The following is a 20,692-nucleotide window of genomic DNA, read 5'->3' as shown; positions in this document are numbered from 1 at the left end:
GCACTGCATGCAGTGTCTTATTGACCGCTGCGCCACTCGGAAGGCCGCATCCACAATTTTTTTAATGCTCATGAATTGCCTTGCACAAAGTATCAAAATACTAAAATACTATTTAAACAGAAAAGACTCTTAAAGAATTGAATTTAAAAGTAAAACATTTTTTTTATCACAGTATGTATGGTTCTCAATCAGAGACAACGATAGACAGCTGTCCCTGATTGAGAACCCTACCCGGCCAAAACATAGAAATACAAATAATAGAACATAGAATACCCACCCCAAATCACACCCTGACCAAACCAAATAGAGACATAAAATTGGATCTCTAAAAGGTCAGGGCGTGACATTAGGAGACGGTCCTGGCGCTTGCAGGACTTTCTTGGGTGCCCTGAAGCCTTCTTCACAGGAATTGAACCGCTCTCCTTGAAGTTCTTGATGATCCGATAAATGGTTGATTTAGGTGCAATCTTACTGGCAGCAATATCCTTGCCTGTGAAGCCCTTTTTGTTTAAAGCAATGATGACGGCACGTGTTTCCTTGCAGGTAACCATGGTTGACAGAGGAAGAACAATGATTCCAAGCACCACACTCCTTTTGAAGCTTCCAGTCTGTTATTCGAACTCAATCAGCATGACAGAGTTATCTCCAGACTTGTCCTCATCAACACTCACACCTGTGTTAACGAGAGAATCACTGACATGATGTCAGCTGGTCCTTTTGTGGCAGGGCTGAAATGCAGTGGAAATGGTGTTGGGGGATTCAGTTCATTTGCATGGCAAAGAGGGACTTAGTAATTAATTGCAATTTTTTTGTGTCATTCTCAAAACTTTTGGCCACGACTATACACTGCAATTTTAAACGTTTCTTATATATTTTAGCATATTACATATTCTAATATAATATTAATAATATTTTGATTATTTATTACATATTGTAATAAAGTGGTAACTATCCCAACATTGGGACTTGCATTATCTCTTAAGGAACATATATTCTGTAAGCCTGATAAAAGCTTCAAAACTGCCTGAAATATAATTTTCTTTGAAATTATGCAATAGGAAGAGGGTGAGGGGGTAGAGAGAGAGAAGTAGAGGGACATAAGTTAATTTTACTATCTGAAATTGTATTTTCTTTGAAGTTTTACGATAGGAAGACGGGGAGGGGGGACATAAGTTAGTGCCAACAATTTATGTGCAAAGAATACAACAGAACAGAGGAACAGCAATGACATTAACTCTCACAAGTAGCCAAAAATAACAATATCTGAAAGCCACGTCCCTACTAAGCTATGCCTACCTTCTTATCTGACCCACTGGATCATATCTTAATAATAACACAGCATCAACAACCCAACATTGCTTTTTTTTAAAGAAAACAACCCCACTAAGTTGCCCAATGCCTGTAACCCAGCAGTTGGGTCATCCAAACAATTTTTTTAGAGTGTACTCGTACTTAATCTGTCAAAATTGCACTTTTCATTGCTGTTTGCGGTTCTGTCAACAATGTGACACTTTTATATATATATTTTGCTCTTAAGTTGTTTCATGTCAGTCACCAGCAGTGGTGTAGTGCTGTGTCGTGTCTGTTCCAAAGTATTCCCAGAAATAAAAAAAGAGATATGTGATTGTGTCTCAAAGTAATCTAGGTATGAAATTATTATGTTCCTGCCTGACCATCCAAGTCTAGTTGCCTACCACTGGCCTAATTTATAATAAGGTAGACCTAATTTGGTGTTTTAGGATTTTATAAAAACAGAAAATTAGCCCTATTTGAGCCACTGTGTGTAAGCATAGACAATCTGCAATTTGGATGATGCATTGTATGTCCATTCTAAAAATGATGCCGGTTAATTGAGAAACGATGACAAAATAAAAATGTGAAATTCACTCCGGTACCTACAAAAATAGCACTCGACCACTGGTCCCCATGTCAGGTCAAAGCCGTGCACTCCAGCCCCCTTGTTCTTTACTCTTTCTAAAAAACTAAACCTGTCTCCATTCAATAGCACATAGATGAAAGCTGCAACGGTCCTCCTGAGTTCCAGTCTGAAGCTGGTCCATAAGCGAAGGTTTCTGTACATCAATGTCCACAATGTCACTGAGCATAGAAAATACTGTAATTTACCATGCACTTTGAGTGTTTCACCATATGTGGAGAACAATGAATCTACACGGAACAAAAATATAAACTAAACATGTAAAGCATTGGTCCTGTTTCATGAACTGAAATACAAGATCCCAGAAATGTTCCACACACAAAAAAAAGCTTTTTTCTCTCAAATTTAGCCAAAAAACGTGTTTACATCCCTGTTAGTGAGCATGTCTCCTTCACCAAAATAATCTATCCACCTGACAGGTGTGGCATATCAAGAAACTGATTAAACAGCATTATCATTACACAGGTGCACGTTGTGCTGCGGACAATAAAGGGCCACTCTAAATGTGCAGTTGTCGTCACACAACACAAGTTGTTGTCTCAAGTTGTGGGAGCATGCTGACTGCAGGATTTCCACCAGAGCTATTGCCAGATGATTGAATGTTAATTTGTCTACCATAAGCTACCTCCAACGTCGTTTTAGAGAATGTATGGCGTCGTGTGGGTGAGCAGTTTGCTGATGTCAATGTTGTAAACAGTATACCCCATGGTGGCAGTGGGGTTATGGTATGGGCAGGCATAAGCTACGGACAACAAACAACTGCATTTGTGATACCCTGACGAGATCCTGAGGCTCATTGTCGTGCCATTCACCCACCTCCATCAGCTCATGTTTCAACATGATAATGCACACTCCCATGTCGCAAGGATCTGTACACAATTCCTGGAAGCTAAAAATGTCAGTTCTTCCATGGCCTGCATACTCACCAGACATGTCACCCGTTGAGCATGTTTGGGATGCTCTGGATTGACGTGTACGACGACGTGTTCCAGTTCCTGCCAATATCCAGCACCTTCTCACAGCCATTGAAGAGGAGTGGCACAACATTCCACAATCAACAGCCTGATCAACTCAATGCGAAGGAGATGTCATGCTGAAAGAGGCAAATGGTGGTAACACCAGATACTGACTGGATTTCTGACCCACGCCCCTACCTTTTTTTAAAGGTATCTGTGACCAACAGATTGCAACAGCTGTTGGTGGAAGAAGGTGAGGACCAAAGCGCAGCACATGTTCGTTTGTTTATTGACACTGAACACTAAATACAAAGAGAATAACCGAAACAGTCCTGAAAGGTGAAAAATACTAAACAGAAATCAAATACCCACAAGACACCGGTGGGAAAAGGCTACCTAAGTATGGTTCTCAATCAGAGACAACGATCGACAGCTGTCCCTGATTGAGAACCATACCCGGCCAAAACAAAGAAATACAAACACATAGAAAAAGAAGAGAGAATGCCCACCCAAATCACACCCTGACCAACCCAAAAATAGAGACATAAAAAGCTCTCTACGGTTAGGGCTCATGTGAAATCCTTAGATTATTTCCGTATGAACTGCAACTCAGTAGAATATTTGAAATTGTTGCATGTTGCGTTTATATTTTTGTTTAGTATAGCCAGATGCTCTGACACAATATTAATATTAACATGAAATTAGATTTTTTTTTAAATAATAATTTCCAGGAATACCTTTCAGAAATGTTGATTTATTTTTGCTTTGGAAATTCATATATTCTAAAAGCAAAAGTTATGTTTAGAAAGAAATACAGAACACCAATATGCTTTCAAATGTTGTGTATTCTAAGGAATTCACAATTCTAATCTTTTTATTTCACGGTCTTTATAAAATGTCTGCTCAAACAGACGTAGGAGATAGGCATCATATGTCCTGTTTTTTTCAGTTCTCACATGCACTGCAAAACAACCAATAAAAACGCAGCTCTCGTTTTTATGTAGGCTGCAGCCTATAAAAACGATATTTTCCTCCTCGTTTTCAGTCTTCACGCGAACATGTTAGCTTTAACATGTTATTGAAGTTGTCTGGTTAAGCTAATATAATTTTTAAAAAATGGGGACCATGCAACCCGAATCTTTATTGATGGGTGCTGGATCTTCCATGGCCGTCACTTCGCATTGGAAATCGAATGAGATGCTCAACTGGTCTGTGGTTACCCAGGGAAACGCCACAGCGCTTGGCGATATGGAGATGCCTGCGAACCCGCGTTCGCATTATGGACAATTCTCTCCGTCTACCTCGGTGTTCTTGGCCGTGCTCATGACGCTTCTGGTCTTCGCCACTGTGCTAGGCAACGCACTTGTAATATTAGCCTTTGTGGTGGAGAAAAGTTTGCGAACTCAAGGGAACTTTTTCTTTTTTAATTTGGCCATTGCCGACTTACTCGTTGGTGAGTGCGTAAATGTGTTGCGTGAGCAAATGCATTGTGTGCCACTGTTGTGAAGGTATACCTACTGTTGTGCATGATTCATAAGCAACTGCTGCCCATACATATTTTCTCTCTGTACTGTTCTATATTGCCAAAATATTTTAAAACGCGTTTCATATGCGTGTTTAATTAATAGTCGTGCGTAACATTTGTGTTCCATCCCACCTGCAGGAGGCTTTTGCATTCCTGCGTATATCCCCTATGTCATTACCGGCGAGTGGAGACTCGGACGAGGTCTGTGCAAGATATGGCTGGTGGTGGACTATACTTTATGCACGGCATCAGTGTTCAACATCGTCCTGATCAGCTTCGACAGATTTATATCTGTCACCAGAGCGGTGAGAGCATTTAGGCACGGTTATCCTTTCCTGCAGCAGGTTTCCTTTTCAACTGCCTGCTAGTGATGGGAGTAATGACATTTAAAGCCATATCAAAAATGATAACTGAAATATTTTATTTAGTGCACCAAGAACCTGTGTACACTCCATTTCAAAAATGCCACCATTCCTTTCTTTCTGTATCAGGTGAGCTACAGGTGTCAGAAAGGTGTGACCCGGGAGGCTGTTCTGAAGATGCTGAGTGTTTGGCTGGCTGCTTTCCTACTCTATGGGCCAGCGATCATTATCTGGGAGTACATCGCTGGTAGTAGCGTGGTGCCCGACAAAGAGTGCCACGCAGAGTTTTACTTCAACTGGTATTTCTTGATGACAGCATCCACTGTTGAGTTTTTCACCCCATTTGTTACTGTCATGTACTTCAACATCAGCATCTACATCAACATCAGGAGGCGGAACCAGGTGAGGGATGAGCAGCCCGTCGAGGGTCCTGGGGACAGTGAGATGGAGGCCCTGAAAGCTGGAGTTCAGCATGTATTCTTCGTCAGACCAGTGGACGGTGAAGCTCCAAGGATCCCAAACAATGCTGCCAGGTTAGGAGGTATTCCATCTACTGCTAAAGTGTCAGCAGTAACTGGGAACAGCAACAATGAGACAAGTAAGGACCACAGTATTCTGGACCTTCCTCCACTGCAAGTGGGCGATGTGGTCCAGCATTCCAGGAGGACGCGGTTCCAGGCTGTGGAGCCCTCGTTCAGTAAACAGCGCAGCCAGTCTGAAGTTGCTGCCAGCCGTTTCCGTCTCTCAAAGGACAAGAAGGTTGCCAAGTCCCTGGCAGTGATTGTGTGTGTATTTGGCCTGTGCTGGGCTCCCTACACACTTTTAATGATAATCCGTGCCGCGTGTCATGCCCAGTGTGTCCAGCACTACCTGTATGAAATCTCTTTCTGGCTACTGTGGGTCAACTCCTCCATCAACCCTGTCCTTTACCCGCTGTGTCACACTAGCTTCAGAAAGGCTTTTAGAAAACTGCTTTGTACCACCAAGATTAAAATTCAGCCACAGTATATGGAACAAATGTATTAAGCATGACCAATTTGCACGGACAACTATGGCCTCATTCTGACAATTTTACACTTGTCTCATGTCAACGTAGGTGGACAGGTCGTATGAGTGTTGCACAACACTGGATACAGATGGTCAAAATGAATATTGTCTTATATTTCTGTGTAGTATGTGCGTGTTTGCAGATCTTACGTGTATTAGTAATTTTAGAACACATGTAATGTCTGTTACGTTGAACAATAAATACATGCAGCCACTCACCTCCTGTTTATTTTCCTGGCATCTACTTTAGACATCTGGCACCAGTGTTCAAAACCTTGTGTAACACAGAATGTTAGCCTTTATATAGTATAGGCACCAACGCTTAGCTTAATGACAAAGAAAAACATGTTGCCAGCTGTGAAAATGATTCCTCTGGCCACCAACGAGAGCCTGTCTCCATTGAACAGTCACCTAGCAACAGATGACAAAACTGGTTAACAGCAGTCAGTAGATGGCTAATTGAAACTCATTTGGTAAGCACGAGTCACAACTAAATACAACATTGACCATACCATATGGTAGAAAACACAACCAAAATAGTGTTTCTAAAAATACACCCTTAATAATAACCTTGTCTTTCATAGCACCCAGTGAGTCATTCTGTAAACAAATGTGAATCTCCCCTCATTTGCACTTCAGTGCACCGACTCAAAACTACAGGATAACAGAAGATGGACACTAAAAGTTGGACATGTAGGTTTAATATCAATTTGTTTATTTGTGCAAATGACATATTGATGATACTTATTCTGTTTTTGCTGATTTACAAGTAGGTCATACATAGGGTTCAAAATCCAGAAGACAATGAATAGAACCCACCTCCAACGAAGATCTTTTAATTAAGGTTAGCCGCCACTGTATAACCTGCAGTGACAAAAAGGGCATCATACATCAGTTTCTCTTACCACTCATGGAGATAGCCAGAGCAGGTCTATGTAAAAGCATGCACCAACGCACGCCGCTTAACTCTCTACAAATGGCTGTCAACCACAGAAGGCTGCAACCAGAAAAAAAAAGCTCAAGCCAAATGAGTGAAGCCGTTGAGGAGGGCAAAGGAAAATCTACAGCCCAGGTGTTAGTCCGTGGAGGAGAAGGGGTTGTTGGGTCACAGCGTGAGGTCAATGGAATAACTCCCCCCAGTACGACCTCGTAATGACGCGACATTCTCTAAAAACAGGCATCATTTCATTCTTCTGCATGACCATGAAATTATGACATACAGAGGGGAGGCGAGTAGGGGTCAAAGTTTAAACATGTGCTTCCACTGGCTATATAATCTCCTGAGGGTGACGACGGACGACAGAAATGGTCAAATATGAAGGAATGACAACACGCAGGAAGTGCAAGGAAAACCGCAGCCTCTACACCATGTATTCTCAAAAGCAACACCATTAAATGCAACACCTTATGCTAAAAATGGTAACATGAAATAAAGAGGGATGATAGAAGGAAGAAGAGTGAGGAGAAAAGGATAGAGAAAGGGAGATGGAAGGCAGGTGTTGTTGGTGGGCATGGCATTTTTCCCTAATGGATGGAATACCCTGGTGTGAGTCTACATGTGTCTGTGTAAATATATATAGATATTTTTTTTATAAGTGTAGGGAGCCCTACAGCACCAGGCCCTCATAAGCAGGTCCCTCGGCCTCCGGCGACTCTCTCTGCAGACGCAGGTGCTCCAGTGTGTTGTGGAAGTGTTTGTTGATCTGCTCCGTCTCCTCGCTGGCCTCCAGGTTTGGTAGGTCCTCTCGGATCTTCTGGATCAGCTGGTTCAGAACCTGGACCGTCACCTACAGGGGATCAAGACGTTTCATGATCTTAAATAATCATTTCAAACAGGTTGAAATTAGTTAGAAAAAACAACAATGTGTTACCTACTGTAGATATGCATAAATATACTCCGTTATAAAACAAAAGTTATACAATGATTAAGCGGGAAAAATTATGTTAGTGTCTGAAATTGTCATGACTATGGAGCCCCTGTTCTCAGTCCCTGGAGGCCTAGTACCCTCTCTAGCTGTTAAAAAGAACCCCCTGATGCAGATGGGGTGTCTATCTGAGGAGAGTGGGCGGGTGAGCTGTAGCCTCCTGTCCTTCCCGCGCTGGTAAATAACCACCAACAGTGGGCGTCGCCTTGGAGTCCTAGCACTGTTCCAATAAACTCAGAGAACAGGGGAGATTGGATGGCACCTCTCCAGGGAGCTCAATGTGACCATCTGCACTTGAAGTGCGTTGAAAAGACATCAGGATTTCATAATGTAGGCCTGGTTCTGAACAAGCGTGTCAGGAATGAGTGGTAGTCCAGACGAGGGGGAAGAAATGTGCACATACCGCATCATTCTCTCTTTCGTAGAAACAGACGTATCGGTTCAGGATCTCAATGAAGAGCTGCACTTGCAATGACGGGTCCATGCACTGGTTGGCGATTTTCAGGGCCTTCTTTAAGCACTCCATCACCCTCTTCCCATCACGAATCTGAGGACAGAGACACAGGCGAGGTGTAAAACTCTACCACGCATTCACACACATGCCACCTGTAATGAAGAAAGAGGAAGTTGAAAGTGCTACGTGTTCGTAGTCACTTCAGCAGCAACCAATCATAGAACAAAGAGAACCTCGTCCTGCATTTCTCACACTTCAATACTCTGATTATGTATGTCATTATACACAATGAACCTTAGAATTACCACCCCGCTTTAAAAAAAAATGTATATGTTTTTTTAAACCTCTCATCGGAACAGAAGACAAAGCAAGGCAATCAGTCTTAAATAAAGGTTAAATAAAATAAATACGTCTCAAAACTTGGTTACTAGACGGTTATTGCATGTCCTGTTACTATGGCGACACCATCTTTAGTACTGCACTGTTTCTACACAATAATTATATGTATTCCTCCTCTTTGTGATCACAACCCCCACCTCCTCTCCATTCTTTTCAGTGTTGCGTCCGGACCAGAAGAGGTGTGCACAGATGCTGACGGCCCGACACTGGTCTGGCTTCTTGAGCAGTTTGGAGGCGGCGAGTGCACACTGTGTCCTCAGCGGTTCGTGGTTCTCCTCGCTGAAGCATTTCGTTCTCTCAAACGTGCCGATGATCAGCGTGATGGCTGCTAGCTGAGCCTTGGAGTCGCTGATCTCATCCTCATACAGGGAGAAGGCCTGGGTGAGGGAGGGAGGAGGGGGTTCTCAGAGAAAACAGATATAGAAAAATTCCTCACCAAAATCAGTGGATCATTGCTACCAACACAGGGCACAAGTAAACCTAAGGCAAAGAGGGGTAGGTACCTCCCTCCCTCTTTCCAATATGTCACATGCTCAACCCATTTTGTCCCCTGTACCTGTGACATGAACTCGTAGGCCACAGTCTCGTGGTTCTCAAAGCCAATCTCTCCTGCGGCCAGCGCCCCCTGTAGGAAGAGTCTGAGGGGCAGCTCAGCCAGCTCAGCCTTGATCAGAGCACTGATGGTTTGGTGGGCAAATGAGAAGATCTTCTGGCACTTCTTCTCCCATTTATCATCCTGTGGGACGTGTTCAACAAAGAGGAAACAGTTCAAATCCACCTTCCTGTTTATTATAAATCATCGTCTTCCTAAAAAAACTACATGTATACGGAGCAAAAATATTTAAAAAACACAACATGCAACAATTTCAAAGATTTTACCGAGTTACAGTTCATAGAAGGAAATCAGTCAATTTAAATTAATTAATCAGGCCCTAATCTATGGATTTCACATGACTGTGCAGGGTGAGCAGCCATTGGTGGGCCTGGGAGGGCATTGGCCCACTGACTTGGGAGACAGGTCCACCCACTGGGGAGCCAGGCCCAATCAGAATGAGTTTTTCCCCACAAAAGGGCTTTAATTACAGACAAAAACTCCTCAGCAGCACCCCCCCTCCCCCCTTCTCAGACGAGACGATCCCGCAGGTGAAGAAGCAGGAGGTGGAGTTCTATAGTTATGGTCGGCAGTTGTGAGGCATGTTGGATGTACGTCCAAATTCTCTAAAACAGCAGATTAAGGTAGAGAAATTAACATTAAATTCTCTGGCAATAGCTCTGTTGGACATACCTGCAGTCAGCACCCTCCCAAAAAACTTGAAACATTGGTAGCATTGTGTTGTGTGACAAAACTGCACATTTTAGAGTGGCCTTTTATTGTCCCCAGCACCAGTGTAACGATCATGCTGTTATATCTCACCCATCAGGTGTATAGATTATTTAGGCAAAGGAGAAATGCTCAGTAACAGGGATGTAAACAAATTTGCATTTGAGAGAGAAAAAAAGAAGAAAGCTTTTCGTGTGTATGGAACATTTCTGGGATCTTGTATTTCAGCTCATGAAAAATGGGACCAACACTTTTCGTTTATATTTTTGTTCCGCGTAGTTAGGGTAAGGGTTACGTACTGATGAAGAGTTCTCTTTGTAGCGGAAGGCCAGCTGATAGGCAGCAAACACCAGCGGTGGAAGAGTGTAGCGAATCCTCTGGTTCCCCCCAGCACCAAAGTGCTTCCTGGCTGTATTCAGGATCTGAAGAACATGACGGAGACCTCCATTAACACATAATACCCATCTCCTGAAAACACATGGATACTGTGCCGGAATTCAACTGTACAGTGAGCTAGGCTTACCAGATACTGTTGGTCGGGGTCGTCGGAAAGCAGCAGATGGATAAAGCGACCCACAAGGCTCTGCTCCTCAGCAAAGTCCTCTGGGTCGGGGTCTTCAGCAGGCTGGTCTGGCTGGTCCTGGATCAGTGTCGACACCAGGGTCAAGATGGCATCCACCTTTAGGGAGAGAGAAAGCGGTGCTTCAGCAGTGAGATATTTACAGTGCTTTCAGAAAGTACTCTTGACTTTCCACATATTGTTATTACAGCCCGAAATACAAATGGATTAAATTGAGACTTTGTCACTGAGGCCAATGGTGATTTTAAAGCAATTACAGAGTTTAATGGCTGTGATAGGAGAAAGCTGAGGATGGATCAACAACATTGTAGTTACCTCAGAATACTAAACTATATGACAGTGAAAAGGAGGAAGCCTGTACAGAATAACAATATTCCAAATCATACATCCTGTTGACAATAAGGCACTAAAGTAATACTGCTAAAAATGTGGCAAATAAATGCACTTTTTGTCCTGAATACACAACGTTATATTTGGGGCAAATCCAACAACACGTCACTGAGTACCACTCTTCACATTTTCAAGCATGGTGGTGGCTGCATCATGTTATGGGTATGCTTTGTCATCAGGAAGGACTAGGAAGTTATTTAGGATAAAAATAAACATAATAGAGCTAAGCACAGGCAAAATCCTAGAGGGAAACCTGGTTCAGTCTGCTTTCCAACAGAAACTGGAAGACAAATTCACCTTTCAGCAGGGAAATAAGGCCAAATCTACACCGAAGTTGTTTACCAAGAAGACATTGAATGTTCCCGAGTGGCCTAGTTACAGTTTTGACAAATTGGCTTGAAACTCCAAAGCAAGAGTTGAAAATGACGATCAAGCAATGACCAATAACCAACTTGACAGAGCATGAAGAAGTTTAAAATAATAAAATGTGCAAATATTATTCAATCCAGGTTTGCAAAGCTCCTAGAGACTGACCCAAAAAACATTCACAGCTGTAATCGTTGCCAAAGGTGATTGTAACATGTATTGACTCGGGGTTGAATAATTATCTAATCAATTTCAAAATAATAGAATTTTCCACTTTGACATTACAGAGTAGTGTGTGAACCGCTGACAAAAAAAAGACCATTAAATAAAATTTAAAAAATCCCACTTTGTAACATAATAAAATGTGCAAAAAGTAAAAAGGGGTGTAAATACTTTCTGAAGGCACTATCATCAATAAGCTTTCTTGAGCAGACTGGAAAGGGCAATATTTATTTTTAATAAATAAATAAAAATCAACAAACGGCAAGTGTATTGTAATAGAGTTGAAGTTATATCACGGTCAAAAAGGTATGGGTGAAGATAGTTATATAAGTTTGAGAGAAAGGCTTTTTTTTTTTTAAAGGCCTCTTATAGCATTAATGGGAAATCAACGTTTTCTTGGAGTCCCACTAAGAGCTCTCTTAGAAAAGACGTGAATCTGAATCATGGTTCACATTGACCTTTTCCAAATAGAAAAGTTAGAAAAGGTCAATGTGCCTTGAACAGCCAATATCTTGAAGAGAATTGATGAAAATATGTAGGCAGACTGCTTGGAAGTATACAATACAAAGAGCCTTTTGTGGATGCTTACCCAAACAGATAAAGTAAGGTAAAAAAAGAGCCCAACAAGAACACACTTGTGGGAAAGAACACAGCTCAATGTGTAATGTGCAAAAATGTAAGTAAGTAGCATATATCAGTGTGTGTGTACAGTGCCAGTCAAAAGTTAAGACACCTACTCATTCAAGGGTTTTTCTTTATTTTCAAAATTGTAGAATAATAGTGAAGACATCAAAACTATGAAAAAACACATATGGAATCATGTAGCAACCAGAAAAGTGTTAAGCAAATCAAAATATATTTTACATTTGAGATTCTTCAAAGTAGCCACCCTTTCTTTGCCCTGATGAAAGCTTTGCACACTCTTGGCGTTCTCCCAACCAGCTTCATGAGGTAGTCACCTGGAATGCATTTCAATTAACAAGTGTGCCTTGTTAAAAAAGTACATTTGTGGAATTTCTTTCCTTCTTAATGCTTTTGAGCCAATTAGTTGTTTTGTGTCAAGGTAGGGGTGGTATACAGAAGAAAGCCCTGTTTGGTAAAATACCAAGTCGATATTATGGCAAGAACAGCTCAAATAAGCAAAGAGAAATAACAGTCCATCATTACTTTAAGACATGAAGGTTAGTCGATCTGGAAAATGTCAAGAACTTTTAAAGTTTCTTCATGTGTAGTTGCAAAACCCATTAAGCGGCATCATGAAACTGGCTCTCACGAGGACCGCCACAGGAAAGGAAGAACCAGAGTTACTTCTGCTGCAGAGGACAAGTTCATTAAAGTGAACTGCACCTCAGATGGCTGCAGCCCAAATAAATGCTTCACAGATTTCAAGTAACAGACTCAACATCAACTGTTCAGAGGAAACTGTGTTAATCAGGCCTCATGGTTGAATTGCTGCAAAGAAACCACGACTAAAGGACACCAATAAGAAGAAGAGACTTGCTTGGGACAAGAAACACAAGCAATGGACATTAGACCGGTGGAAATATGCCTTTAGGCTGATGAGGTCAAATTTGAGATTTTTGGTCCCAACCGCTGTGTCTTTGTGAGCCGCAGAGTAGGTGAACGGATGATCTCTGCATGTGTGGTTCCCACAGTGAAGCATGAAGGAGGTGGTGTGGGTGTGCTTTGCTGGTGATGCTGTCAGTGATTTATTTAGAATTCAAGGCACACTTAACCACCATGGCTACCACAGCATTCTGCAGCCATCCTATCTGCTTTGCACTTAGGGGGACTATCATTTGTTTTTCAACAGGACAATGACCCAACACACCTCCAGGCTGTGTAAGTGCTATTTGACCAAGAAGGAGAGTGATGGAGTGCTGCATCAGGTGACCTGGCCTCCACAATCACCCAACCTCAACCAAATTGAGATGGTTTGGGATGAGTTGGACCGCAGAGTGAAGGAAAAGCAGCCAATAAGTGCTCAGCATATGTGGGAACTCCTTCAAGGCTGTTGGAAAAGCATTCCAGGTGAAGCTGGTTGAGAGAACGCCAAGCATGTGCAAAGCTGTCATCAAGGCAAAGGGTGGCTACTTTGAAGAATCTCAAATATATTTAGATTTGTTTTACACTTTTTTGGTTACTACATGATTCCATGTGTTATTTCATAGTTTTGATGTCTTCACCATTATTCTACAATGTAGAAAATAGTAAAAATAAAGAAAAACCCTTGAATGAGTAGGTGTGTCTAAACCTTTGACTGGTACCTTATGTGTGCGTTGGGGTGTGTGTACTGACCTGCTCCTGGGCTATAATGGTGGTGTTGTAGTCCAGAGTGTTGCTCAGAACGTAACAGCTCATGCTTTTGCGGGACTCATAATCAAAGTACTCGAAGAGCGGAGGGAAGTGCTTGAGCTGCAGAACAGTCAGAATGTTGTTGTAGGTGTCCACTGGGATCTTCAGCAATCTAGTCAATTCTTTTGAGACCGCGCTACTGGTTGCAATGCTTTGAAAGGAGGGAGACAATAGTTGAGAATGAAAATACTGCAGTAGCAACAGCAGTTCTTTTCCAGCTATCTTTGAAAATATAATAAACTTCCAACTATCACATGCTGGCAGCAAAACAAATTCATTACCTATTTTTTGTCTAAAGCAAAAAGGGAATTTCATTAAGACATTACCTCAAACTTCTTACAGAGATTTGAGATCATAGACGTGGACGTTTTGCTTGAAGTTAACCTTCTTTTCTATGGTAAAATTTAAGACTGCACCAATAAAGGTAGCTACACATGAGTTGGAGCGCTGTCTGCTGCTAGAATGCCCGTTCATTCATTTTTATCAGTGCAACTAAATTACAAAATTTAGCTGAAATTACAATAAGAAGCATTTCAGATCTGCGTTTATAAATGCAGCAAGATAGGTCTTACGTGTTTTAGCATATTTTTTTCTTCCCCTGCGTGAAAAACACAGAATTCTGTGTTAACACAACCCCTGCTAATATAATTTGATTTGAATTTCCATTCATGTACATCTTTGGCCTGATGCAACGTTGAATTCCTCTACCAAACAAAGGAGAAAAAGAACTACCCAGAAGATTGACTAATGTTGAGACGGGGACATGGTAGTGCTCTTACTGTTCCAGGTTGAGCTTGTTGAAGATCTCCACTGTGCTCTCCAACACCTTGTCCACATAGTCCACCCGGTCAGGGTAGCACTTCATTGCCAGGTTGATGAGGGACACCTGTAATGAGACCACATCCTCCGAAGGCATGTCCTGGCGGGACTGGGGGGAGATAAAATACAAAATAAGGTAATAACGTATAAAATGTAGCCTACTTCAGTTTCATTTCTTAAACATACATCAAGGTCATGAGATTGAGTCGATGAGAGGAAAACTAGACCTAGATTTTGTGCCAGAATTTGTCTTTTGAGTGAGAGTTAACAATACAGCAATAGAACATGTGCAGGGGAATTTTTAACGACCAAATCAATGGGAAAATGGATTGCAGGAGAAAGACAGGAGAAGAAAAAAAAGAGTAAAGTCTTTCTCCATCACTTACCTGTATAACTGTGGCTACTTGTTGGGAGAAAATATCAAACAGTTTGATTTCAGCAGGGATTCCAGGTCCATCTTCTCGGTGAGCAAACAAAGCCAGTCTAAAACAGAGAAGACCAATTGCGTCAGTGGGTTCCCAGCACAACACCAAGGGAAAATGGAAAAGTGCAATCTCGCGTGTAGTGTACTGATTGAAATTGAATCATATGTCGCAGAGTTTACGTCACCTGTCAATGAGAGCGATGATGATGTTTTTGACATTGACGTGCTGATGCAGGTCGGCACAGGAACGAAGGAATAGGTTCAGTGTCTGAAGGTGGAACTCATCAGGGAAGACCTATTAGAAGAGGAGAAGGGCCAGAGACAGCAGAGTAGGGTGACACCTCCACCATGTGACTAGTCTGTGATGAATCAGTAATAAACTTTGTTTTTTTTAAATGTAATCCCCTTTTCAGGACCCTGTCTTTCAAAGATAATTCGTAAAAATCCAAATGTCACAGATCTTCATTGTAAAGAGTTTAAACACCGTTTCCCATGCTTGTTCAATGAATCAAACAATTAATGAACATGCACCTGTGGAACGGTCATTAAGACACTAACAGCTTACAGACGGTAGGCAATTAGAGGTCCCATTTATGAAAACTTAGGACACTAGAGGCCTTTCTACTGACTCGGAAAAACACCAAAAGAAAGATGCCCAGGGTCCCTGCTCATCTGTGTGAACGTGCCTTAGGCATGCTGCAAGGAGGCATGAGGACTGCAGATGTGGCCAGGGCAATAAATTGCAATGTCCATACTGTGAGACGCCCAAGACAGCGCTACAGGGAGACAGGACGAACAGCTGATCGTCCTCGCAGTGGCAGACCACGAGTAACAACACCTGTACAGGATCGGTACATCACACCTGCGGGACAGGTACAGGATGGCAACAACAACTGCCCAAGTTACACCAAGAACGCACAATCCCTCCATCAGTGCTCAGACTGTCCACAAATAGTCTGAGAGAGGCTGGACTGAGGGCTTGTAGGCCTTTTGTAAGGCAGATCCTCACCAGACATCACCGGCAACAACGTCGCCTATGGGCACAAACCCACGGTCCCTGGACCAGACAGGACTGGCAAAAAGTGCTCTTCACTGACGAGTCGAGGTTTTGTCTCACCAGTGCTGATGGTCGGATTCATGTTTATCGTCGAAGGAATGAACGTTACATCGAGGCCTGGATCGAGGTGGAGGGTCCATCATGGCCTGGGGCGATGTGTCACAGCATCATCGGACTGAGCTTGTTGTCATTGCAGGCAATCTCAACGCTGTGCGTTACAGGGAAGACATCCTCCTCCCGCATGTGGTACCCTTCTTGCAGGCTCATCCTGACATGACCCTCCAACATGACAATGCCACTAGCCATACTGCTCGTTCTGTGCGTGATTTCCTGCAAGACAGGAATGTCAGTGTCCTGCCATGGCCAGCAAAGGGCCCAGATCTCAATCCCATTGAGCACGTCTGGGACCTGTTGGATCGGAGGGTGAGGGCTAGGGCCATTCCCCCCAGAAATGTCTGGGAACTTATAGGTGCCTTGGTAGAAGAGTGGGGTAACATCTCACAGCAAGAACAGGCAAATCTGATGCAGTCCATGAGGAGGAGATGCACTGCAGTACTTAACGCAGCTGGTGGCCACACCAGATACTGACTGTTGATTATGACCCCCCTTTGTTCAGGGACACATTATTCCATTTATGTTAGTCACATTGTCTGTGGAACTTGTTCAGTTTATGTCTGTTGTTGAATCTTGTTATGTTCATACAAATATTTAAGTTTAATATTTAAGTTAAGTTTGCTGAAAATAAATGCAGTTGACTGTGAAGGACATTGCTTTTTTTGCTGAGTTTAGTTCTTGTGTATGCATTTCCTACTACAAACCTTGACGCAATGACAAACTGGAAACAGTAGTTACCTGAATGATGCACTCCATGAGATATTCTTGAGCCAGGGAATCTCTGCAGTTTACTACCTGCTCTAGGACACCGGACAGCACAATCTGGGGAGAGAAATAACCCAAATACAATGCAACACAATGGGCATCCTCTCTAGATATACGAGACTTACGTATTTGTGTATTTTCTGCACGTTGTAATACATATTCAATGTAATATTTGATCCAATACCGCATGCCTCTTTGCCAAACATAATTTCAAAGGTAAAGTAGATATAATAGCAGAAATAAAACATCAAAAGAGGTGCTCAGGGTTAAGAACCCCTCTCTGAGCTTGACAAGGATCATCTTCTCTCGTCTCCACTCCCTCAGCTAGACAAACAACAAAGGCTAAACCCTACAGGTGCTCTTTATTCTAGAACAGTGCATGCTGTGTTCATAGTCTCCTCTGTATGGCATGACGCTCTCAATTGAAATACATGAATACATTTGCAAGCAAATATCTGAAAAATGGCAAACAACCATTCTGATTAATATTAACTACAGTCTTCACGGCAGTTCCAGATGACTCATACATCAGCATTTAGAGTTAATGTCAAAGGTTCCATTGTACTTCCAGTACACGCAAATGTACAGCTCTAGACGTCAATATATATACATATATAATATATATACATACATATATATATATATATATATATATACACACATATATACATACAATCACAAACCTGTTTATACTTTTCCACGTTGACCCCCTCCAGCTGGCTGAGTCGAACCAGGTTGGTCCCGACCAGGATGCGCAGCTCCTGCCTCTCCTTCTCTCTCTTCTCCCTGTCTCGGCTGTGGCCCTGGTGCTGCATGCGCACCCACAGCTTATTCATCTCAGCAAAATTCAGCAGCACAAAGTCAATGGAGTCGTTAATGTCTCCCGTCATCGCATCCTCCCCTCTGGAGAGGTTAGAGATGAGATCCTCATTAGGTGGAGTATGATATATCAAAAGGAAGTATATAGGCCCTTTCATTAAATCAATAACTGAACGGTCACATTTAAAACTTCTGGGATGATTGCTAAACAACGAGCTCAAATCCTCATTCAATCAGAGGACGGAAACAACATAACGAGGATGTCTGGTTAACACACTGAGGCCTGGATTGCGAGTGGGAATCGGTCGATGAGAATGAGCGAGGGGCAGCTCAGGAGGGGAGCCGTGTGAGGAGAGACTGAGGATCTCAATTACATATTCCTTGCGTCCTCTTTTTCCTCACCTCCTTCTCAAAACCTTTGGATGAGAAAGCCAGAGGTCCCTCCCCTCTGACCTTTTCCTCCAAAAGGGTTTTGTGAAAGAGGCGAGGAGAGAGGACACAAGGAGTATGTAATTGAGATTCTCCCTTTGTTCTTACTCTAGCTGCTCCCCATCATCAGGCAGGATGTTGCGGGTGCACTGCAGCAGGTAGTTTCTGAGGAACAGGCCTCTCAGCGGGTGCTGCACCCCACGACACATCTCCACTAGGTCCTTCAGGATGTCCTTACGCGACTGAGGGAAGGAGCGAACATACACCACCCCCACAGTGATCAGCAGGTAACTGGGGAGAGAGGGGGGGGGAATCATTACTTGTCCCGTTTCCTATTCCACTAGGGTCAAGCTGCATCTAGTTTGCACTGCCTAAAGAGGACATTGTCACATGATTGATCACATGTACAAGTAGGCTAGTCCAAGAGAACATGTGCAGTTTCCCATTTACACTTCACTTTATTCACTAGCTGACACAATCATTAGGGTGCTTGAGTACTCACAGTCTGGGGATGATGTTCCCTGCATATTGAACCAGCTCATAGAGGTCAGCCACCTTCCTGCCCTTGGCAAACTCATCTGTCAGGTACACCTCCAGGTAGTGGAGCTCGTCAGAGATGGCCATGTCTGCACTCAGAATTAGGGACTCATAGCCCAACTGTAAATAACACCAAACCTGGACATGCCTAGAACAGTCAAATGATATGGAGAATGAAACAAGTCATAAAAAATAAAAAAATGATGTCTAGACCAGAGATCCATAGGTTGCAGCAGGTAAAGGATACAGAGTTCATAGTAGCTCTTTGGCGATAACATGGAGGTCCTGAGTTCGCCCAGCATGTTAGATGCATGTTTCAATGCATCCATCAGCTTGTTCTTGTCCTACAGATGGAAGTGTCAGCAGTCAAACAAGTCAAGTAACAAGTCAATATGAGTAAACAGTACAGTTACGTTAATCTCTGATACACTGCTCCAAAATATGCTGTAGTGTAACTTGTGGCTAGGAAACAGTGTCTCTCTCATACACTAACGAGGGTCAGAGAACACAATACATATTTGCTATATTGTTAACAGAAAAGACAAGGAAGTCAAAGGGCCCCCCACAGAAGGAAATAGGCAGATCTTACCAGGCAACGTTTCATCTGAAATGACTGGACCTTGACAGCCTGCACGGCTTCATCAAGTAGCTTTTCCTGCTCGTCCTGGGGTGACTGCTGTGTGGTAGGCTGAAAGACAGCACACTGAAGCTCAGAGGAATGCCATGCATGTTACTCTGACATACTCCAACATTATAGCTACAGTGGTTTACAGTTACAGTGAGCCGAGACATGACATTGACTCAGATGCTCAGTAAACTGGCTATGCCCCAAGGAAAATAATGAAATTATTGATGGTACTGGCCAACATAAACATCGATTTTGCTCATTTATAGTTATCCTACTGTCAGCGTTCTGGATGGCCTGAGATTAGAAATGGTGAAAAATATTAACTTGCCTCATCAAGACTGTAATAGGTGCAGACTGCAAGCTAGCACTGAGTCATTAGACCTTCAAGTGGTTAATTAACTACTAATTCGTATATGCAGTGTTCACACTAACCATGTTTATGTCTAGCTATACTGACATCACCAGAATGAATGATCAATGACTGACAGCTGACGGCTAACCTTTGCTTAGCCATCAACTATCTATAGAAGTAGCTAGCTAACGTTAGTTGTGGTGGCCAGGTTTGTATATTTGGCCCTCTGTCACGGATAACCCATTTCTAGCTATCTAGCTTGTTCGCTAGTTAGATATGCCAAGTTAAATCGATATACTCTCTGATCTTTACTAGCTTCGTTAGCTTGCTAGATAGCTAAATGGCTACAGTCTAGACATTTCATGAAAATACTAACTATCAAACTGCAGTCCTTTGACTTTATGAAATTTGTGCTTTAAAAGTAAGAGACAGAAATAATCGACCATAAGAGATGCTACTGGTCGATTCTTCAAAAATGAAATAAAATGTGTTGACAGTTAGCCTACAGTAGCCTTAGCCAGTTACTAGCTGGTAGGTAGCTATATCGTTTTTAGATAGGCCGTAGCTAGCTAGCGCCACACACAACTTGAGTCTGTTTTCGAGTCTCAGTATCAGCCATACAGCAATAACAAAAAAACAATACCTAAAATGAATGACTCAAACAGAAGGATTGGATGGATAATAATCATACGTATAAAGAGTAGCTATCTTATCCGTTTCACTTACCATGATTATCAAGTTTGTATCAGCAAACTGGTAGCTAACCCTGAAATCGTTTCCCAGTCATGTGACTGCTATCAATCCACCCAGCTACCCAGTTTCCACTAGTTATCACAGTCACAAAATCAACTCGTAATATATCGTAAAAATGAATGAAAACAACCATTTGGTTTTTGTTCTTAATTTAAGG

The 20,692-nt window shown here is 42.5% G+C and overlaps 2 protein-coding genes across 5 annotated transcripts; one reads left to right on the top strand and one right to left on the bottom strand.

The window, feature by feature from the left end:
* The first annotated feature begins 3,925 nt into the window (after positions 1-3,925).
* LOC112232110 (histamine H3 receptor-like) lies at positions 3,926-6,044 on the top strand. 2 transcript variants are annotated; one of them, XM_024398921.2, is made up of 4 exons: positions 3,926-4,345; positions 4,556-4,722; positions 4,909-5,078; positions 5,169-6,044. In XM_024398921.2, exons 1-4 carry the CDS (start codon positions 4,009-4,011, stop codon positions 5,803-5,805), a joined length of 1,311 nt encoding a protein of 436 aa, XP_024254689.1. In that variant the 5' UTR covers positions 3,926-4,008; the 3' UTR covers positions 5,806-6,044. The 2 variants fall into 2 exon arrangements, with proteins under 2 accessions (XP_024254689.1, XP_024254688.1); XM_024398920.2 differs by having other exon boundaries at positions 4,909-6,044.
* A 476-nt stretch (positions 6,045-6,520) lies between these two features.
* LOC112263548 (vacuolar protein sorting-associated protein 35) lies at positions 6,521-20,658 on the bottom strand. 3 transcript variants are annotated; one of them, XM_024399021.2, is made up of 17 exons: positions 20,509-20,658; positions 19,392-19,475; positions 19,050-19,146; positions 18,768-18,891; positions 18,374-18,556; positions 17,701-17,920; positions 16,991-17,074; positions 15,267-15,376; positions 15,044-15,140; positions 14,618-14,766; positions 13,782-13,989; positions 10,449-10,604; positions 10,225-10,347; positions 9,161-9,340; positions 8,742-8,981; positions 8,155-8,298; positions 6,521-7,613 (listed from the first exon to the last, which is right to left on the bottom strand). In XM_024399021.2, exons 1-17 carry the CDS (start codon positions 20,509-20,511, stop codon positions 7,434-7,436), a joined length of 2,382 nt encoding a protein of 793 aa, XP_024254789.1. In that variant the 5' UTR covers positions 20,512-20,658; the 3' UTR covers positions 6,521-7,433. The 3 variants fall into 3 exon arrangements, with proteins under 3 accessions (XP_024254789.1, XP_024254787.1, XP_024254788.1); XM_024399019.2 differs by having other exon boundaries at positions 19,392-19,490; positions 20,509-20,650; XM_024399020.2 differs by having other exon boundaries at positions 19,392-19,478; positions 20,509-20,625.
* Between the last annotated feature and the right edge of the window lie 34 nt (positions 20,659-20,692).

The sequence above is a fragment of the Oncorhynchus tshawytscha genome, linkage group LG12 (assembly GCF_018296145.1).
Source record: "Oncorhynchus tshawytscha isolate Ot180627B linkage group LG12, Otsh_v2.0, whole genome shotgun sequence".
In the NCBI taxonomy this organism is placed as follows: Eukaryota; Metazoa; Chordata; class Actinopteri; order Salmoniformes; family Salmonidae; genus Oncorhynchus; species Oncorhynchus tshawytscha.
This window is presented reverse-complemented; position numbering and strand designations above follow the sequence as displayed.